Source organism: Tupaia chinensis, unplaced genomic scaffold (assembly GCF_000334495.1).
Source record: "Tupaia chinensis unplaced genomic scaffold, TupChi_1.0 Scaffold000348_1, whole genome shotgun sequence".
In the NCBI taxonomy this organism is placed as follows: Eukaryota; Metazoa; Chordata; class Mammalia; order Scandentia; family Tupaiidae; genus Tupaia; species Tupaia belangeri.
This window is the reverse complement of record NW_006159842.1, coordinates 952,367-969,389: the sequence shown is the minus strand read 5'-3', so window position 1 is coordinate 969,389 and position 17,023 is coordinate 952,367. Positions and strand designations below refer to the sequence as shown.

At 41.9% G+C, this 17,023-nt stretch overlaps 1 protein-coding gene across 1 annotated transcript in view; it reads right to left on the bottom strand.

Annotated features, from left to right (window-relative positions):
* CBL (Cbl proto-oncogene) overlaps positions 1-17,023 on the bottom strand; it is a 101,209-nt gene that overhangs the window by 68,090 nt on the left and 16,096 nt on the right. The window contains exon 3 of the mRNA XM_006152326.3: positions 9,886-10,133. Coding sequence (XP_006152388.1) covers positions 9,886-10,133 — 248 coding nt within the window. The remainder of the gene's footprint in view (positions 1-9,885; positions 10,134-17,023) is intronic.

Here is a 17,023-nt window from a genome sequence, read left to right as displayed (position 1 = left end):
CATAGCCATTATGCTAACTGCTGGTTCCCGAGAATCCTAACCTTTTAAATAAATGTTTTTCTTTTTTTTTTAAAGAATTATTTAACTTGACTATTTTTTTTTTTTATTTTGACCAGAGACAGAGTGAGAGAGACAGATGGGCAAAGTGAGAAAGGGAACCTCCAGGTCTGGGACTTGAACCACAATTGGCCATGTGGGAGTCCAGTGCCCTCAACCACCATGCCACCTGCCAGTCCTTAAGTAAATTTTTCTTAACATTTTAAAATTTTTATTTATTTCGGACCAGCAGTTAGCGTAATGGCTATGTCGCTGGACTCCCATGTAGTTGACTGCGGTTCGAGTCTCAGACCCGTTGGCTTAAACTCACGCCGGGTGCGTATGCATGTATGCCCAAGATCCAGAGAGGAGAATGGAGAAGGAACTGTAGCATGGCCATCCCCACTGGGGGGTGATTTCTCGCTTTCTGTCTCTCTGCCTGTCTCTGTCTGGCTGGCGAGTATACACGCCCTATAACAAAAACCTCTCGGGGACCAGCAGTTAGCGTAATGGCTATGTTGCTGGACTCCCATGTAGTTGACCGCGGTTTGCGTCCCGGCGGACCTGGTGGCTCAAACTCATGCCAGGCGTGTGTGCATGTGTGCCCAAGATCCTGAGAGGAGAATGGAGAGGGGATTGCGGCGTGGCCATCCCCACTAGGGGGTGATGTCTCGCTTTCAGTCTCTGTCTCTCTTTGTCTTTCTGGCGAGTACACGTGCCCTATAGCAAAAACAAACCTCTCAAAAAAAAAAAAAAAACTCTCAAAAAAATTGATTTATTAAAGTTAAAACTGCTTTTCTTGAAATTAAAAATACATTAAAATAATAAAATATCTATTTTATGACTGTAGTAAGTTATATAGCCACAGCTAGGTGCTGTTTTCATAGTATGTTCATTCTACTCATTGAGTTTTATGCCTAAAGTCAGACATGTGTCCACAGATTTGTACGTATCAGCTGCACTTAATAGCACTTGCTATTGAAAGTATTTAGATTAAGATCTTTTGTGAATCAAGAAAATGTGAAATAAATACAGAATATTATGTAATAATGTTCTAAAAAGATTTATTTTAATTTATTTTGTATTATTCATTAATTTGACCAGAGAGAGAAAGAGAGGAAGGAGGAGAAAGCAAGTCGCCAGGTCTGGGACTTGAACCACAGTCTACAGTGCCTTAACCACCATGCCGTATGCTGGCCCCTTTGTTCTCCTTTTTAGAAGTTGTTTGGCTATCCTATGACCTTTGCATTTTAATATAAATTTCAGAATCAATTTGTCAGAATCTACCACAAATAATGCCTATTGGGATTTTAATTAGGATTGTACTGAATCTATGAATCAATTTGGGTAAGGTTGATACAAGTATAGTCTTAAGATCCATGAACCTGGTACATTTAGTCATTTATTTAGATCTTTAATTGCTCTCGGCAGCGATTTTTAGTTTTCGGTATACAGGTTTTCAACAGCTTTGTTGCAGTTTTCGGTATACAGGTCTTCAACAGCTTTGTTGCTAAGTATTTCAATTTTTTTATGCCACTGTAAAAGGTATTGTTTTAAATTTTTAATTCCAATTTTTGTTGCTAGTCTATAAGGCAGAAATGATTTTTGAATCTTGATCCTGTATCCTGAAACATTGCTAGATTTACTTAATGGTGCTAAAATAGCTTTATCTAGAGTCTTTGGTATTTCTAAGTAGACAATCATGCTATCTGCGAATAAAAACCATTTTACTTTTCTCACACACACATACACAAAAAAAGATGGCAATACTCCTAAAATGATCTACAGATTTACTGTAGTACCTAGCAAAATTCTAGTTGCCTTTTTTGCAGAAATTGACAATCTAATCCTAAGTTTATATAAAAATGCAGAGGACCCAGAGTAACCAAAATAATCTTAGAACACAAAAAAACAAAATGTTGAAAGATACACGCTTTCTGATTTCAAAGCGTTACTACACAGTAATCAAGAAGGCGTGGCCCTGCTGACACAGTAATCAAGATGGGTGGATATGTAGGGTTACTGAGACAGACTTGAGAGTCCAGGCCCAGCTGCTGTGACAGGAGATAAGGCATTGCTGAGCAAGCTGGACTCATATGGAAAGGCTCAGGGTTTCGATCCCAGGTTGACGAGAACACACCGATAGGCACACTCATGATCCTGGCGGGCCAGCGGCTGGGGGAAGGATCACAGCCTGGCAAAACCTGGTCTAGGAACGTCCCTCCCTCTCTCTCCTCCATGAAAGAAATTTCAAAATTGAGAAAGACCCAAAGAGTTGAGAATCCAGAGATAGACTCTTCCATTTATGGTCAATATATTTTTTTAAAGAAGTATTTATTTTATTTTATTTATTCATTCATTTATCTTAATTTGACCAGAGAAAGACAGACATACAGAGTGAAGGAAAGTGAGAAAGCAAGCCATCAGGTCCAGGACTCGAATCGTGGTCGGCCATATGGGCAAGTCCAGCGCCTTAACCACCACACCACCTGCTGGTCCTAATATATTTTTGTTTTTGTCGTTTGTTTGTTTCAGTTTGCTATAGGGCACGTATGCTCACCAGAGAGAGATGGGGTTAGGGAGGGGGTGGGGAGTGAGAAAGCAAGCCACCAAGTCTCAACTCGAACTGCAGCTGATCATGTGAGAATCTAGCACCTCAACCACCATGCAACCCACTGGCCCGATCAATTTATTTTTGACAAGGGCAACAAGTCCACTCAACAAAAGAAATGACCATCTTTTCAACAAATGGTGCTTGGATAAGGGAATAGCAACATGCAAAAGAATTAAGTCAGAACAACAGCACATACTATGCATAAAAACTCAAAATGGATCAACAATATAAATAAATGCAAGAGCTATAACTATAAAACTCTCAGAAAAAAAAAAAGACAGGCATAATTTCGATGACCTTTGACTTTTGAATCAGGCAATGTTTTTTTTAAAAACCACAAACAACAGAAGGAAAAAATACTGGTCTTCATCAAAATGAAACATTTTCTGGGGCCAGCAAGTGGCATGGTGGTTAAGGCACTGGATTCCCACAAGGCCCACCACGGATAAAGTCCTGGACCTACCAGCTTGCTTTCTCTTTCTGCCCCCCCCCCCCAACTCCGTCTCTGGTGAGCACATGAGCCCTGCTGCAAACTCAAAATAATAATGATTAATTAATTAAAAGATGACAATGGGAGTTTTGCAAGTCATGTATCTGATAAGCGTCTACTATCCAGGTTTAAAACATCTGGCTGCAGGCCAGTGTGGTGGTTAAAGTGGCTGGATCCCACAGGGTCAAATGCACAGTTTGAGTCCCAGACCTAGCAGCTTGAAAAACATCCTTGCGTGTGTGCATGTATGCCCAAAATCTTGAGAGGAGACTGGAGGATAAGGGACTGTGGCATAGCCACCCTCCTGGGGAGTGCTTTCTAATCTTCTCCCCATTCCACAAGCACATATACTATAGCAAACTTAAAGACAGGGCCCAGCAGTTGGATAATGGCTATGTCGCTGGACTCCCAGGTAGTCAACTGCAGTATGAGTCCCGGACCCGGTGGCTTAAACTCACCAGGCACATGTGCGTGCGTGTGTGCCCCAGAGGAGATTGGAGGAGAAGGGATTGTGGCGTTGCCATCCCCTCTGGGGGGTGATTTCTCGCCTTCTGTCTCTCTGTCTCTGTCTTTCTGGTGAGCGCACATGTGCTGTAAGAAAAATCTCTCAAAAACAAAACAAAACAATAATTTGGTTGTGGATCTCCAATTGCCTCCAGCTCTTTAGTCACCAGATGGTTTGTAAGAGGGAGGATGTAGATGAAATCTTGACCATCAAAAACACAGACATCCCAAGGTGCTTTGCCTGCTCTGGTCAAACTGTACTGCTTCCTGCTGGCTAAAGACGCAATTGAAGCTGCTCTGGCCAATTAGAAACCAAAACAGGAATCCAAGGAAGGGGACCTGGAGGAGAGAGCACTGGCCTGGCAGTTGAGGCAGCTGGATGCCACATGGCTGACTTCGTGCTTTGAGTCACAGACCGAGTGGGCTGGAAAATACTTGCACACGCCTAAAAATCCTGAGAGGAGTATAGAGGGGAAGGGACTGTGCCGTAGCCATTTTCCCTGCGGGTGATTTCTCACCTTCCTGCTCCCGGCTCCCTGTGTGTGTATGTGTGTGTGTGTGTGTGTGTGTCTCCAGCAAGCACACACACTCATCTGAAATCTATTAGGTTGTCAGAAAAGACATGACATTTTTCTATGCAAAAATGAGTCATGACTTTCTTGAGAACCCCACGTGTACTCTAACATTACATATAATTTGTAAAAATATGGGGACCAACAGTTGGCCTAATAGCTATGTCGCTGGACTCCCTTGTAATTGAGCATAGTTCAAGTCCCAGACCCAGTGGCTTAAACTCATGCCGAGCGCATGGTACATGCGTGCCCAAGATCCCGAGAGGAGAATGGAGGAGAAGGGATTGCAGCATGGCCATCCTTGGGGGGTGATTTCTCGCTTTCTGTCTGTCTCTTTCTGGTGAGCGCACATGCCCTATAGCAAAAACTTCTAAAAAAAAAAATTGTAAAAATAAGGTTATATAGATTCAAAGCCCATAAGGGAGCATCAGAGGGAATAAAACCAACATGCAGCCAAGTGGTGGTGCCCTGGTGGTTCAACTGGACCCAAATGGGAAGGTCTTAGGTTCGCACCCAGGGGTTTCCCTTTTTTTCTGCATGCATGGCCATCCATGACCGGGCTAGCTGAGTTTGGGGCTGGACCGTGGCAGGTGGATCCTGTTGGGAGGGATGCATATCCTTCTCTCTTTCTCTCATAAGAAATAAACAAATAAACTAAAACACACATTTAGGAAGGGCAAACTATATACTTCATTATTCATTGGGTCCTGGCAGTCTCACTGATACACAACCTCATATACCAATCCATCAAAATAATGAAGTAATACAAATACTAAATACTAATGTAGTAACGGTGATGATTAAAATGATAAGAGTTACCACTTACTGCTTTAAATGTGCCAATCAGAGTCTAAGTATGCTGAACAATTTAGTTACTCATTCAGTAACTCCCAATAATTCTAGAAGAAAAGTACTACTGTTAACTCATTTTAAAGATGAGGAAACTGGGCTGGCAGGTGGCATGGTGGTTAAAGGTGCTGGATTCCCACGTGGCCGACTGTGAGTCGCAGACCTGGAGGCTTGCTTTCTCACTTTCCCTTCTCTCTCTCTCTCTCTCTCTGACTCTGTCTGGTCAAATTAAAAAAAAATAGTAACAATAGCAAATGGAATAAAATAAATAAATAATTTTTAAAAATAAATAAATATGAAAAAACTGCAGGATCCCAGAGCTAAATAAGTGGCAAAATTAAGATTTGAATGTGGCAGTTGCTTTCAGAAGCTGTCACTTAACCAGTGTATTACAGCCTCTCAGTGATAATTAAACAATTGGTGATAAAAAAAAATTAAAGAATGTTCCATATGTTCTTGGAAGACAGGAAAGTCTGTAATTTTATTTCACTATAAAAATGGTCTTCAAAAAATTGTTTTGGGTCTTGGGAACCAGCAGTTAGCGTAGTGGCTATGCCGCTGGACTCCCACGTAGTTGACCACAGTTCGCGTCCCGGACCCAGTGGGGCTTAAAACTCACACTGGGCACGTGTGTGTGCGTGCCTAAGATCCCGAGAGGAGAATGGAGGAGAAGGGATTGCGGCGTGGCCATCCCCCCTGGGGTGTGATTTCTCACTTTCTGTCTCTATGTCTCTCTCTGTCTGTCTGGCGAGCGCACGCGCCCTATAGCAAAAAACCTCTCCAAAAAAAAAAATTGTTCTGGGTCTGATCCAGATACCACAAGGCAACCTTGGTTCAGAGTCACCACCCAGTGAGTCTAATACACTCCAGGCAGGCAGGTGAGTGCTCCGGATCTGAAGGGCTGGAGGACTGCAGGCTGTGCAGAAGGCAGGTTGTGGTATGACCAGAGCCTGCGGAGGGCACTCCCCTCAGTCTCACTCATACATGTGTGCACATGAGATCTATCATAAAGAAAGAAAAAGACTTCTACAAAAACACTGTTCTATGATACTGATCATCAATAGAAGAAAGTCCATAGGTCAAAGAAGAGACTTTTACAATCAGACTCCAACCTGTATTTTCGGCTTATCTCCCTCCCTCCAATTCTAGCCAGACCAGACTTCCCACGTTCCTTAAACTGCAGAGTCTGCATTTTCATGTCATGCTGTCAAAGGCCTTTTCTATCTAGAAAATTCCTACTTATTCTTCAAAATCTAGTTCAAATGGCATTCACTCTCTGGCACCTTCTCTAGTGCATGTGGTAAAACTGTTTCCAGAGCATTTTGTTTTCCATATCTTCATGAATGCATTTGTCACACTGCATCCTATTTGCATGCTTAACTTTCCTTTGCAGGCTCCTAGAATCACACATATGGCAAACCAAATTTTAAAGTTCTGGTACCTAACAAATTTAAAATTATAAAAAATAAAATAATAATAATAATAATAATAATTTAAAAAAACCTCAGTCATGGGGGCCAGCAGATGTTGCAGTGGTTATGGCACTCACTGGACTTACACATGGTTGACTGTGGTTCAAGTCCCAAACCCAATGTCTTGAAAATCAAGCTGGGCCTGTGTGCAAGCATGCCCCAAATCCTGAGAGTTAAATGGAGAAGGGATTGTGGTGTGGCTATCCCCGGCAGTGGGTGATTTCTGACTTTCCCTCACTGTCTCCGTCTCTCCCTGACAAGTGCATGTGCCCTATAGCAAAAACCTTTAAAAAAAAAAAAAACTCAACAATATGGGGCCAGCCAGTGGTATTGTGATTAGGGTGGCTGGATCCCACATGGCCAACTGCCTACTTCAAGTCCCAGATGTATGTGCATGCATGCCCAAAATCCCAAAAGGAGAGAATAATGGAGGAAGAATTGTAGTGTGGCCATTTTCTCTGGGGCTGGGGGTGGGGTGTCACTTTTCCTTTCTCTAGCAGGAGCACAGGCACTCTAGCAAATTTCAAAAAAAAAAGAAAAAAAAAAAACCCTCAACAATACAAAATGACTATTTAGCAATGAGGGTCATCTAGTCAAAGTTTTATTTTAGCGGGCCCAGCAGGTAGCGAAGTGGTTAAGGCACTGGACTCCAACATGGTTGACCGTGGCTCAAGTCCCAGACCTGGTGGTTTGAAACTCAAAGTGAGCACATGTGCCTGCCCAGAATTCTAGGAGACTGGAGGAGAAGGGACTGCGGTGTGGCCATCCCCCCAGGGGGTGATTTCTCACTTTCCTTCTCACTGTGTCTTTCTGTCTCTCTAGTGTGCACACGCTAAAAAAAAAAAAAAAAGTTTTATTTTAGCAAAAGTCATGAAATTTAAAGATGTGAAAGGAATAAAGTTCATTTTCATATAAACCATAAGTTACAAATGTTCTTACACATTGAATTCAGTCACCAGAAATCTTTGTTATTGCCAGGGGGTATGGGTGCCCACCAGAGAAACACATGAGAGACAGACAGTAAGGAAGAGGGAGAAAGCACCCCCAGTGGGGCGTGATCAGGCCCTTCTCTATGTCTCCATTCTGCTGGCATTTGGAGCACTCAAGCATGTGCACCCAACATGCTTTTCAAGGCACTGGGGTTGGGATTCAAACAGAGGTTTGCCATATGGGATCCAGCTCCCTTAACCACTGGGCTACAAGGCTGACCCAGTCACCAGAAATCTTTTTAAGAAGAGAAGATTGATATTCTGGGCTAAATGTGAGTAAGGTGCAGTTAAAGAATTATGAATAATGATGTGAATAAAATTTTTTAATAGCATTATGAGAATTTAAGCCAACAAAGCTGAAGGAATGGTAAAAAACAAGAGTATGATTTAGTAGATTACTAAATGATAGTGGCATGATTTAGAAATTCCTGTTATTCCTAATCCAAGTAACTCCTCAGAATAATTTACTCATTATAAGAATTCTAGTGGAATATATATTTTATTACTAGTTCTTGATGAGTTATTTCCAATTGGACAAAACCAAAGACAATTATATCCATATGTATTTTTTGTTGTTTTGTTTTGTTTTCGCTATAGGGCGCATGCGCTCACCAGACAGAGAGAGACATAGAGCCAAAAAGGGAGAAATCACCCCCCCCCCCCCGGTGGGATGGCCACGCTGCAATCCCTTCTCCTCCATTCTCCTCTCGGGATCTTGGGCACGCACGCACACACGCCCGGCATGAGTGTTAAGCCGCCGGGTCCGAGACGCGAACCGCGGTCGACTACGGGGGAGTCCAGCGACATACCCATTACGCTAACTGCTGGCCCTTCCATATGTATATTGAATCATCAGGAAAGTCATGATGTATTTTTGCATAGAAAAACATTAAAAATACATCATGACTTTCCTGATGACCTAGTAGTTTATTTATTTCTCTCCCAATACAGAATTTATAACAACCAAGCTAACATGTAGCCTACAGTTTTTAGTACTGAAATAGTACAAAAGAACAGTGGACAGGGCCAGCAGGTGGCGTGGTGGTTTAGGTGCTGGACTCCCACATGGCCGACCACAGTTGAGTAACGGGCCTAGTGGCTTCTTTTCTCACTCTCCTCTCTCTCTCACTCACTCTCTCTCTCTCTAGTCAAACTGAAAAATAATAATAAATAAAATTGAATAAATAATTCTTAAAAAAAAAAAAAAAGGGAACAGTGGCTCCTCAATTTTCACTGAATTAACTACATTTGCCTCTACCTATTCTACTAAAAAGTTACTTTTACCTACAAAGAAAATGTCATTTCCCTTTGCTTCATTTAAAAAAAAAGAAAGAAAGAAAGAAAAATGGGCCAGTCCCCTCACCTACTGGTTAAGAGAGCTGGATCCTACATGGGAAGAGAAGAAATTGTGACATAATCATTCCCCACTAGGGGGATACTTTCTCCTTTTCCTTTCTTTCTCTCTGTCTCTTTCTGGTGAACACACATGCCCTCTGGAAATTTTTTTTATAGAGTTATCCAGGGGCCAGCAGATGGCGTGGTGGTTAAGGTGCTAGACTCCCACATGGCCAACCACGGTTCAAGTCTTGGACCTGGCAGCTTGCTCTTTCACTTTCTCTCTCTCCTTCTCTTGCCAAAATAAATAATAACAACAACAAATACAGGACCAGCAGATGGTGTACTAGTTGTGTCACAAGACTCCCACATAGTCGACTATGGTTCAAGTCCTGGACTCAATGACTTAAAACTCACACTAGGCATATATGTGTGCGTGCCCAAAATCCCAAGAGGAGAAGGAACTGCCATGTGGACATCCCCCAGGGAAGTGATTTTTCGCTTTCTGTCTCTCTCCAGCGAGTACACGTGCCCTATAGCAAAAATCTCTCTAAAAAATAATAACAACAAACTAAATAAATATGTTTTGAAAAGTTACCCAACTGCCAGCTAATTTTTTCCCTATTACCCCATACATTAAAATCTACCTAATATGCTACAGCTTCTGGCAAGATCTGACCTGTTTTACTGTAAACCTCAATTTAACCTCACCCTTCTTTTTTTCATACTTTCACCTTCCCAAAAATTCTCATCATCTTCAGGGTCTCCAAGGGCCGACAGCCTCTAAGTCATTTTCATGACTAGAAGCCATTGATTTTTCAGTGGTAAACAAATCTATCAAAACTAGGGATAGCCCAATGTCCTCCAAGACAACCTTTTTCACGTAAAAAGCACCTTTAAAATCAAATGTCAACTTTCCATTCCCGATAACACAGAAATGAAAACCAACTCAACTATCTCTATGCGTTACCCATTCAGGCAGTCACAGACCTGAATTAATATCTGTGTAGTATTTCTCCATTACCTAGGCTGAGAATTCTCCTCATACATTCGTTCTTTTCCCTCCTTGAAGAGGCTTATGGTCTGCTTAGTTTTCTTCATCAAATTCTCCATGAACACCCTAAAATATTCATTTTCTCCAAGTGTCTCCATCTTCCCCTCATATCTTGACAAGATAGTACGGAGATGCTGGTAGGTATCTGGCAGGAGGTCTAAGATATAAGGTGGGCTATTCTTTAGCGCCAGCTTTGGGTTCTGACACAACCGCACCACCTGCAACAAAGGGAAAAGAAGGGCTATTACTTGGAGAACCTCAAGGGCAATTTCCTTTTTTAAGTTAAAAAAGTTATGCTCTTTTGCAGAAATATGAAAAATGCATGAGGATATAAGAGACATAATCCCACTGCCCATAGGCGATCACTTCACATTTCTACCGGTCCCCCCAGGTGGGTTCTTAAAACCCTGTGAGACTAATTGTACAAACAAGTTGGACCACACAGCTGTGGGAGGGAACAGCCACAAATGCCTGAACGTGCTAGATGAAATACGGCAAGTTATTTTTAAATATACAACTGACCCCACAAGAAAGAAAATTCCCAAGGGCAGAAATAAAGGACACGGATGCCCTAGGATGTAAATCTCTGTAACCCAGGAATTTAAGTTTTAACCATTAGCGGAGAGCAGAAGAGAGTTTGTGGGCCCAGTAAAACACCGAGTTGAACAGACATCTATTTCTGGGACCAGCATATGGTGTAATGGCTACATTGCTGGACTCCCATGTGGTCCAGCGTGGCTCTAGTCCTGGACCCGGCAGCTTAAAACTCACGCCAGGCACATGTGCGTGAATGCCCAAAATTCCAAGAGGAAAATGGAAAGGGATTGCGGCATGGTCACCCCCACATTCGGGAGGGGGAGCAAAGTGACTTATCGCTTACTGTCTGTCTCTCTGGAGAGTATACATGCCCTATAGCCAAAAGAAAAACTCTCTTGGAAAAAAAAAAAGAAAGAAAGAAAGAAACAACTATGTCTTCCCATATAAATGCAGGATGCTCAGAATTTTCCTGGTAATTGTTTTTCTCATCTTTCACTCTCAAGTTTTCCAGGTTCTTATATTTTAAGTAGGTCTCTTTTAAAAGAATGTATAGTGGACCAGCCCATCTTAGTGGTTAAGGTGGCTGGATGCAACGTGGCCAACCCTGCCATCTGCGTCCCAGACCCGGTGGCTTGATAAACACACCCGGCACAAGTGCATGTGTGACCAAAATCCTGAAGGGAGAGAGAAACAGAGGAGATTAAGGCGTGACTAACTATGCCCCATGAGACGGGAGAAGCTTTCTCACTTTTCCTCCCTCTCCCTCTCTCTCTGACAAGTGTATGTGCCCTATGGCAATTTTAAATACATACACACACACACACACACACACAAAATTGGATCTCAAAATCTAGTTATTCAGGCCAGCCTCCAGCTCATGAGACTCCTAAATTACTGGGAATACGGACACACGGCCCATACCTGGCCTGTGAGCTGGATTGGGAGTCAAACCCAGGCCTCCCACTTGGTCCCAGCACACACATCAGAGTCTACGCAGCACACATCACTGCAGGTAGACCTAACAGTCTTTGTTTTCCAACTGGTAAGGAGTTTGGTCCACTGTGTGTTTGTTACAATGACTGATAAAAACTAACAGAACAAAAAAAGTCCCAAAATAAACCCACATACATATAGACCCTTAATTTATGATAAACAATTAGTATTTCCCCAAAACAGTAGTGGGACAAGTAAGTATCCATTCTGGACCAAAAGAAAGTTGCACTAAACTCTAACTTTACACTACACCAAAATTAATTAACTAATTGCAAAAGAGCTACAGAATGCCTAAATGAGAAAGGAAATTAGGAAGCTTTAAACAATACAAAACATGATCTGTATCACTTACGTTAGAGAAAACCTTTTTCTTTTGCAGAATAAGAATAAGCATAAAGAAAAATAATTTCTACTACTTAAAAATATTAATTAAGGGGCCAGCAGGTGGTATGATAGATGGAGCTCTGGATTCCCACATGGCCAACCATAGTTCAAGTCCCAGACCTGGTGGTTTCCCTTCTCAATCTCTCTCTCTAGTCAAAGTAAGAAATAATAATAATAAATCAAATTTTTAAAAAATCAATTAAGTTCTACTTCTATTTATATGGGGGCTGGTGAGTTACGTGGTTGTTAAGGCACTGGACGTTCCCACAAGGCCAACCATGGTTCGAGTCCTGGACCTGATGGCTTGCTTTCTCACTTTCCTCTGTCTCTCTCTCTCTGTCTGTCTCTGGTCAAATTAAAATAATTGAATGAATAAATAAAACTGAATAAAATAATTCTTAAAAAATGTATGTAAATACGTTATACATACTTCAACCTCCTATCTCTACATTCTTGATAAACTGAACCCTTCATCAATAAAAATAGCCCAGTAACTTTTTGTCTGAAAGTCTATGTTTTGGGGCCAGCAGATGGCATGGTGGTTAAGGTGATGAACTCCCACATGGCCAACTACAGTTCAAGTCCCAGACGTGGTGGCTTGAAAATCATGCTGGGCACATGTGTATGCACGCCCAAAAGCCCAGGAGGAGAATGAAGGAGAAGGGACTGCAGCATGCCACCCCCCGGGAGGTGATTTCTTTCTCTCTCTCTGGTAAGTGTACACACACTATAGCAAAAACTTAAAGGAAAAAAAAAAAAAAAGACTGTGCTTTAGCTAAACCAACTTTCTTGGGTTGGTGTTCCCATCACGTGTATCATTTTCCATTCTTCTATTTACAACTTTCCTACATGCTTACATTTAATGTGTGCCTCTTCGTACAATGAATATAGCTGGTTCTCTTTTAAGTTGTTCTGACAAATCTTTATTTTAATTAATTATTTCTGTTTACACTTGCTCTATTATGAAGCTGCTATTTTTGTAAGTGAAATATTGGCAATTTCATATGGCTCACCTATTAAGTATGCTCCCTCAAAATTAACAATGAAATACAAGCGGTCTTCAGTAAGTTTATGAGAAATACATATTGCAAAAAAAAAAAAAAAACTGTGCATGAATTTAAAAGAAACCTGTACATTAACTCTATTTTTCCACAAACTTTTTGAAGTTCCTTAGTAAGTTACTATTTGTTTTCTATATATCTCACTTTTACCTTCCCTTTCTTGCCCTCTTTAGCTTTAAGCATTTTTCTCCCCCATCAACTTGTCAAAATACATTCTTCTACTAGTCTTTTAATGGTTACGTTAGTGATTATAACACGTACAAATGGACTTCAAAGAGTTCGTGGAAAATGGAACTAAAGGGTAAAAGTATACTCTATTTCTCAACACAAGCTCTACCAAGTCAAGGCACATTTATAAATGGTGACACCAGCCATTTAGTCCACTCCTAAAGAACTGAGGGTCCCAGAAATGTAACCCTGTCAACTGAACAAAAATATCGATAGGTATCCTTTTTTAAGATTTATAAACAAAAAGATGTCAGAAGGAGTCAAATTGAGGCTGCAAGGTGAAGACCTAACGATTTCCCATCAAAACGCTCACCAAACTGCCCTTGTCGGAGGAGCAGAATGAGCATGAGGAACACTCATGCAGAAAAGGGCTCTGGTGAAGCTATTCTGGGCGATTTACTGTCCACCCTTCAGCTAAACACTTGAGAACGTTACGCTTTCTCGAAGCACTTGCTTACTAACCAGATGTTACCATTTTTTGGCCCTCTAGAAAGCCAAGAAGCAAAATGTCTTGAGCATTCCCCAAAATTGTTACCATGACGTTGGGTTTTTTATAAATTAGGTGCCAGAAGGGCATAGGCATGTGCTCTCACCAGAGAAAGACATGAGGAGACAGAGAGGGAGGGAGGGAGAACGAGAGTAGGGGCTGCGGTGGGGGAAGCACTCCTCGATGGGGTGCGATCACAACACAGTCCTGTCTCCACCACTTCTCTATCTTGCCGGGATTCAAACCAGCTCCCTGAACCAACAGGCCACGGGCCAGCCACAACCTCAGTTCTTGATCGGTCTGCTTTGCTTCCACCAGAACCCTTCCACCTCTTGGTAGCCACTAACTGTGTTTCTCTTCAGGATCAACCTAGCAAAGCCATCTTACATTCCTTCAAAGAAAAGCTTTAGAATCTTTTTCCTTTTCAAGTGTATTTATTTCCTTCAGGAGGTGGAGGAGAAATGGCTCCCCCCAGAAGAGTCCCCACGCCACAGGCTACCCCAGTCTCAGCTGGCTGGGGTCACGGTGTGCACAGATGGACCTGGCACACTCATGTAGGTGCTGGGACATGAACTCAGGACCTTGCCCATGTTGACCCATTGTGTTACCACTGCACCAGTGCCAGAAATGCCTCAAGATCTTGATTCTACTTGTGAAAAATTTCCATTGAAAGCTCTGTTCTTTTCTGCAGCTGGTTTGGGGACAACAGTTTTGGTCCCCATCAAGCAGGAAGTTTGCTCAGCTTTCAAATTTTTGGTCAGAATTGTGTAAGTTGAACCAACTGAGCTGTCTGTGGTGTTAGCGCTTGTTTCTCCTGTCAGTCATTGGTCCTCTTCAATTAAACTACAGCAAGATTAATTTATTCTTCATGAATGGATGTGGATGATGTTGCCTCAACATCATACTGTCCCTCCTTAAAATGAATTATCCATTTGTCGAGGCCGGCAGGTGCTATGGAGGTTAGGGCAGCTGAACTTCCACATGGCTGATCTCTGTTCGAGTCCCAGATCTGGCAGCTTGCTTTCTCACTTTCCTTCTCTTTCTCTGGTCAACTTCAAAAAATTAAAAAATGACAATAAATAATTTTTTAAATGAATTATCCACTTGTAAACTGCTAACTTACTTGGGGCATCATTCCCATAAACTTTTCATAAAGCATTAGAAATTTCACCATTCACTCACCCAAGCTTCATCATCAATTTGAGTTTATTTTTGCTTCAAACTTAGCAGAATTCATGTCATTCTAATACAGGCTCTTTTCAAACTGATATCCTATCCTTTTTACTGACTAACCTAGATCTTACTCAGACAAATTATTACAAATATTTCGATGTGAAAACCCACTTGAAATCCATGTATTCCATGATCTTTCTAGAAGAGTCCCATGTCCCTCATGTAAAATTAGTACTTTTACCACTTCTTAAACAATGCAAAGACCTTAGAACACTAACCATTGATTCTTTCAACTTACATGCTATCACTATTACATACCTTAATTCTGCATATTGTTTAAAGTCCACAGTCATTACTCTTATTTTTATCTTACACAGCCAATATTCAGTCATATTTACCCAGGTAAGTGTGCTTAACAGTGCTCTTTATCCGTCTAGAATCATTTTCCTTAGCTTAAAGAATATCCTTCAGTATTTCCTTTAGGGTAGGTTTGCTGGTTACAAATGTTCTGTTTTTGTTTGTCTGAAAGCATTTTTAAATTTTTGCATATACTTTTTACACCGGATAAAGATTAGTAATTATTTTCTGACTGTTCTGGGACTTGAACAGCTGAGTTGACCATGTGGGACCCAGTGCCTCAACCACACCTGGTGGCCCTTGACTAAATTTCCTTTCTCTTTTCTTTTCCTTTTTTTTTTTAGGTTTTTGTCATAGAGCACAGATGCCTGTGGGAGAAAGAGAGAGGGAAAATAAAAAAGCACCGCCTGGGACCAGCAAATGGTTACATCGCTAGACTCCCATGGAGTCGACTGTGGTTAGAATCCCAGATTCAGTGGCTTAAAACTCATGCCAGGCACATGTGTGTGCGTGCCCAAAAATCCCGAGAGGAGAAGGAGAGGGGACTGCAGCATGGCTATCTCCCCAGCGGGGTGAATTCTCGCTTTCCATCTCTCTGGTGAGTGCACATGCCTTACAGCAACAAACAAACAAACAAACAAAAAACTCTTATAAAAAAAAGGGGGAGGGATCAGCAGCGCAATGGCTATCTCGCTGGACTCCCATGTAGTCAACTACAATTTGAGTCCTGGACTTGGTGGCTTAAACTCACGCCAGGCGCATGTGCGTGCATGCTCAAGATCCCGAGAGGAGAATGGAGGAGAAGGGATTGTGGCATGGCCATCCCCCCAGGGGGTGATTTCTCACTTTCTGTCTCTGTGTATTTTTCTGTCTTTCTGGTGAGCACATGTGCCCTATAGCAAAAACCTCTCAAAAAAAAAAAAGAAAAAAGAAAAAGGAAAAAAAAGGGAGGGGGGGACACCCCTATGGGGGATGGCCATGCCACAATCCTTTCCCCTCTACTGTTCTCAGGATTTGGGGGCACACAAGTACATACACTCAGCGTGATCCTCAAGCTGCTGGGTCTGAGACTCCAACCACGGTCAGCCATGTGGGAATCCTGTGCCCTAATTGTTACATCGCTTTCCGCCCCTAAACCAATGTCTTAACCTCTGAGAGCCTCACTTGTTTTAGCTGTAAAAACAGGGCTAATACTTACTTCATAATAAAAAGCTTATGAAAGGCCTGCACCATTTCCAATAAAACAAGCCCCTGAGAAGTTAGTTTTCCTCCCCATTTCCAAACATCTTAGCCAGGCTTCTCTGCAGAGCCCGCAGGGATAATCTGCTGAAAACAGAACGGCGGACCTCACACTGTCCTCTGATGATTCCCAGGAACTGGTTACATTACTCCTGCCATCTGGCCCACACCACAGATACCTTCCCAGTCCCACATGGTCTCTGGTAACCAAGGAACAGGGAAAAGGCAGCAGGCAATGCAAGGACAGGGTGACAAAAATGTACAAATGCAAAAACTGTCCATCCCACCGAAGGTTCAAATCAGTATAGCTCTCAATAAAAAATATTTACATTTAGGGGTCGGCAGGTGGCGTGGTGAAGGACACTGGATTCCCACATTACGGACCATGGTTTGAGTCCCAGACCTGATGGCTTGCTTTCTTACTCTCCCTCTCTCTCTTTCTCTAGCTCTCGCTCTGTCCTTCTCTGGTCAAATTTGAATAAATAAATAAATAAAGTTAAATAAAATGATTCTTTAAAAAGAAAAAAATTAAAATATTGTATAAAATCACCTTCAGCCTATAAGTATAAGGTTTATATAAAATATAAAAGACAGCGGACCAGCAGTTAGCGTAATGACTATGTCGCTGGACTCCCACGTAGTCGACCAC